The sequence below is a fragment of the Ochotona princeps genome, chromosome 14 (genome assembly GCF_030435755.1).
Source record: "Ochotona princeps isolate mOchPri1 chromosome 14, mOchPri1.hap1, whole genome shotgun sequence".
NCBI lineage: Eukaryota > Metazoa > Chordata > Mammalia > Lagomorpha > Ochotonidae > Ochotona > Ochotona princeps.
The window spans coordinates 678,800-683,518 of NC_080845.1; the positions used below are offsets into that span (position 1 = coordinate 678,800).

The window sequence follows — 4,719 nt, forward strand, 5'->3', positions numbered from 1 at the left end:
ATGCCGGGGGGAGTGCTGGGAACCAGGGCTGGGAGGTTTCTGGGCTCCCTTTCCATACCCACCTCACGTGCCACGGCCCACAGGTGCAGAAAAACCACAGAGCCGGTTCACATAACGCTGGATTTATTATTAAAAACAAACAAAAACCAGTCCTTATGTACAAAACAAGCTGCTGCTCATTTGGGAGGGTTAAAACACCTCTTAGAAAGCGAGTGTGGACTCCGTGGAACTGTTCTTGCAGGAAACGCCACGGGGAAGCCACGGCGTGTGCACACCGCACACCCGCACACACACTCTCTCTCTGAAGGGCTGCAGCCCGGCAGATGCTGGCTGCAGTGGCCTTGACTGGGACCACGGCAGGAATGTGGCTGCTGCCTGGGCTCCAGGCCCACGGATCCAGTGCCGAGGTCTGTGCAGGGGCCTGGCTGGCCCAGTGGCCCAGTGCCTACACGAGGCGGCCTTTGTGCTATGAACCGCTCTGGGACGGGGATGGGACAAGGAGGAGGGGTCTCAGAAGCTGCCATCCCAGCAGCTTGTCCACGGGTCCCCTGGCCACCTGCCCATCCTGGGGGGCGGGTGGGGACCTGCAGGTGCGGCCGCCACATCCCCTCAGCAGGCCTGGCCAGAGCCGTGTGCTACGTGAAGCCCCCTCGGAGGGCCCCAGAAAGCTGCAGCTACAAAAGCCCACAACAGTGTTTTCCAAAAATACTTTTTACAGCATTTTCAATAATTTACAAAGAACTACAGACAAAATCTTTACCAGGACACTTCTGCTAAATAAAAATCTCTCTTCGTGTTCATGTACACATGTGCTGGGCTGCATGCCCCCCACGCGGATGGGCGCACGCTCCTGCTGCCCACTGCCCCTCAGGGCCTCACCCCACGCCACCCTCCATGGACGCATCGCTACACTCGCTGGCATCACTGCCCAAGGCCTCCTGGTCCTGCTCGTCGGGGTCCAAGGCCTCGCGCCGGCACCTCACGTCCGTGTGGCCCATGCTCCTCCCGTCGTGGGAGCTGAGCCCGGTGGGTGGCCTCCTGCCTGGCCAGGACCCACCTTCCTTCCTCAGGAGCAGGTGAGGACCTCCAAACACGGGGCTGGGCCCAGCCGGGGCCGCCCCAAAGGCAGCGAAGGGCGGGCCCTGCGGGGGCAGCCCCAGCTGGGTGCTGAAGAGGCCGGTGTGCGTGCCCCAGGAGACGCCCCTTCCGAACTGGAAGAGCTGGGTGGACAACAGCGGGGAGAAGCCACCGAAGGCCAGGCTCTTCCCGGGGTCTAGTGTGAGGCCGGGGGAGCCCCGGGCCGACCCCTCAGCCCCCTTCTCACTCTCAGCTCTGAGGCCTGCGGTCCATGCTGGGCCTCTGCCCTCCGAGTTCAGCGGCCAGGGGCTGGGCAGACGACCCGGGCGGCCAAAGTCGCTCCAGGGGAGGGCGAGGTCGGCCTGAGGCCCCGGGCTGGGGCTCAGCAGGCCCTGGCTCCCGAAGTTCCCGGGGAAGGTGGCTGCTTTGGGCGGCTGGCCGGGCATGCTGTCGGCGGCAGGCTCAGCCCCTCGAGGGCTCTGGTCTCTGTAGGTGCAGGCGCCGTTCCTGCCCCCGGGGCAAGCCTTGGCAGTGACAGCGCCACCCGTGAGCTGCGGGGCTGCTGGCTCGCATCCAGCCAGAGTGGCAGCCAGGCTGGGCTCCGCGAAGGGGGTGCCCTTCCCGCCTTGGGCGAGCAGGGTGGCTGCGCTCTGCACCCCAGCTGCTGGCGGGGCACCCCTGGCCCTCCGGCTGCGTGTGCACACGCCAGGCTGCGGGGCCAGTGCCCCCGGCTCCCCGGTCTGCGCCTCGGCCGAGCCCACCGAGGATGACTCCTTGGCCTTTTCTGCTAGGAACTTCCTGATTTCTAGCTCGATGCTGTCGTCGCTGTCCACAGAGCTGGTGTCGTCGGACGGGGTGTGGGGGCCAGGGGCTGGCCGAGGCCGGTCTTGGGGTTTGGCCTCGCAGATGCGCGGGCTGCTTCTAGGGGCTCGGCTCCGCAGCCGGCCTGCGGGCAGCGTGCCCTCGCCTGCCACAGCGGGGTTGGGCGCGCCTCGGTCGGCTTCGGGCGTGCCTCTGTCGGCGCCGGGGGCCCTTCTGGGCGGGCCGGTGGTGCAGTCCCTCCGACACGGGGGCAGGCAGCTCCTGTGCACCTGCGGGCTTTCTCTCCGGTCGCCCCGCATGCTGCCCAGCTTGTCCCAGCTCTGGGTCTCAGCCGTGCCGAACCGGACCTTCTTCTGGCCCGAGGCCCGGGGGTCCCGGCCCCTCCTCCGGGGCTTTCTCTTGGACCTCAGCAGGTCCTTGATGGCTGTGTCCAGGTCCTCGTCGCTGTCCAGCGAGCTGCTCTTGTCCTCGGAGCTCTCCTGCTCCTCCGCCTTCTCGTGGCCTTGGGGCCCATGGGCGTCCCCGAGCCCGGCTGCCCTGGCGGGGACAGGCTGCCTACAGGCCTCAGCAGGCGGCTGCAGTGCGGGGTGAGCCCGGCCCTGGCCACTGTCCTTCATTTCCCTGGCTTTCCTGGACGCCAAGGGCCTTGTGGCGCCACGCCTCCTCCTGCAGTGCGGTGACCGGTCCGGGCTTTTTGAGGGCAGGGGCTGGCTAGGGGGACCCTGGGCGGGCTGCGGGCCGCCCTCGGCTCTGGTGAGCGGATGCCTGGCCTGCGTCTTGAGGGCCAGGAAGGTCCGGATCTCCTGCTCGATGCTGTCATCGCTGTCCACGGCGCTGCCGTCGTCAGGGCGGTCGGGCTCGGCCCGGGGTGGCGGGCAGGGGGGGCTGCTGGGCTCCACAGGGCCGGGCAGGATGGGCTCGGGGCCCAGCAGCTCAGCGGGCACGTCAGCGCGGCAGCAGGGCTGCCCCGCACCCTGGCTCCTGGCTGCTGGCTCTCCGGGGGCTGGGACGGCCCTGCCGGCCTTCGGGAGCTTGGCCGGCTGCTCAGCGTCCGGGCTCAGCGAGTCGGTGGCCTTCACGAAGCCGGGCTTCTTCCTGGCGGGCGTCCTCCGCGGCGCCTCGGCCAAGGCGCTCCTGGCGCTGTCAACAGCCAGGCCCGTGCCAGCCTCCCTCCGACTCTTCTCCAGCTGGTACAGCTGGATGGCCTCCTCAATGCCATCGTCGCTGCTTGAGTCGGATGCCCGCTGGGCTGCAGCTGCACTCTGGCTGCGCGGGGGCCTCTGGCCAGTGCTGCCTTTGTGAGGTGCTGCCTCGGGCCTGGGGGCTGGTAACCTGGCCTCGGGTGCAGCCGTGCCCTTCGCCCGGAGGCCCCTGGGCTGCCCGTTCGCCTTGGCCCACCGGGGCGGTTTGCGGAAGACGAATTCCTTGGAGGCTGCCGTGGCATCCTGCCGCAGCGGTGCCTTGGCGGACGGCTCCCTGCCGGGCTTCGGCGCCGCCCTGGCCGGGGCTTCGCTGGGCTCTGCTCTCTGCTCCTCCGGCGTGACCCACCTGGGTGTCTCCTGCAGTTTCTCACTCAGGAAGCGTTCGATCTCGGCCCGGATGCCCTGCTCGAAGGAGTCGTCACTGCTCACGCTCCCGGGGGACGCGGAGCCCTGGGCCTCGCTGCCCTCCTCGCCCGTCTGGCCGCCGGGGTTGGCTGTGAGTTTTGGAGGAGCCTGGGTGCTGGGCCGAGCAGGCTGTGCGCCGTACCTGCCGCCGGCTCCACCCTTGGCCCGCAGGTACTCCTGAATGGCCTGCTCAATGTCACGGTCCACAGAGTCGTCGCTGTCGGAATCCAGCGCCGAGGGCTCCTGGGGGCTGGTGGCGGCGAGCAGGGGCTGCCCTCGGTGGGCAGAGGGGCGGCCGGCTGGCCTGGGCTCGCGGCCCCGCTCTGCCCTGTGGCTCCGGAGTGTGGCGGGCGGCTCCTGGCTCACGCCTTGCTGCAGTGAGCTAATGATCATATGTACTCTGGCGCTCACCGAGGCACTAGCCACGGCTTCGGGGGGCTCTGGGAAGCACCCCGGGAGCCTGCAGGTGCCCGGCGGGCCGAAGGGCTCCCATTTGGATCTGAGAGCCGCCACTGGCGCGGCCTTCATGAGGAACATTCTAGCAGCTGAGCCCGGCAATTTCGGCAACCTCACGTGCTGGGAGGGAGAGGGGGAGAGCGCTGGTGTGATGTGCCCCACGCGTGGCCGCCCAGGGGTTGGACAGGGCCCGGGCGTCAGTCCGCCATGCTCTCTGGGGCTCAGCTGCACAGTTGGCAAGCAAGGCCCTGGGCTGGTCTGAGTACCCACCCTCATCCACCCCCTCCAAGATGCTTCCTGGTCCTGGAGGTGGAAGGAGCCTGGCACGTCCCCTCCCCGTTCCCTCCAGGGCTGGGGTTCCCTTTACCTCGAGGGCTGGTGGGGGGTGGGATGTCCCTCTGTGGGTTCAAAGGAGTGGCTTCTGAGTCCACGGTCAGTGTGACTTTAGCGCTGGGTCCACTCCTGCCCAGGCCAGCAAGTTCCTGGAAGAAGAAGCACACCCCTCCACACTCTACTCCCCAGCTTTGGTTCTGGCTGCCCCCCCGAAGCTCTTTGATGTTAAAATGACGAAAGCTGGTACTGCGCCACAGTGCGTTAAGCTGCCTGGCATCGCAGACGGGCACCAGTTTGAGTCCTGGGTGCTCTACTTCCCATCCAGCTCCCTGCTAACACACCTGGGGAAGACAGTCAGCTTGCTGGGGCCCCTGCAACCTTGTGGGAGAATGGAGGGACCTCCTGGCTCCTGGCCCAGCCTTGG

At 67.7% G+C, this 4,719-nt stretch overlaps 1 protein-coding gene across 1 annotated transcript; it reads right to left on the reverse strand.

Moving 5' to 3' along the window:
• Window positions 1-875: 875 nt before the first annotated feature.
• Window positions 876-4,117, reverse strand: PPP1R26 (protein phosphatase 1 regulatory subunit 26). The gene has a single exon (XM_004593657.2). The coding sequence runs from the start codon at window positions 4,041-4,043 to the stop codon at window positions 876-878; it is 3,168 nt and encodes a 1,055-aa protein (XP_004593714.2). The 5' UTR covers window positions 4,044-4,117.
• Between the last annotated feature and the right edge of the window lie 602 nt (window positions 4,118-4,719).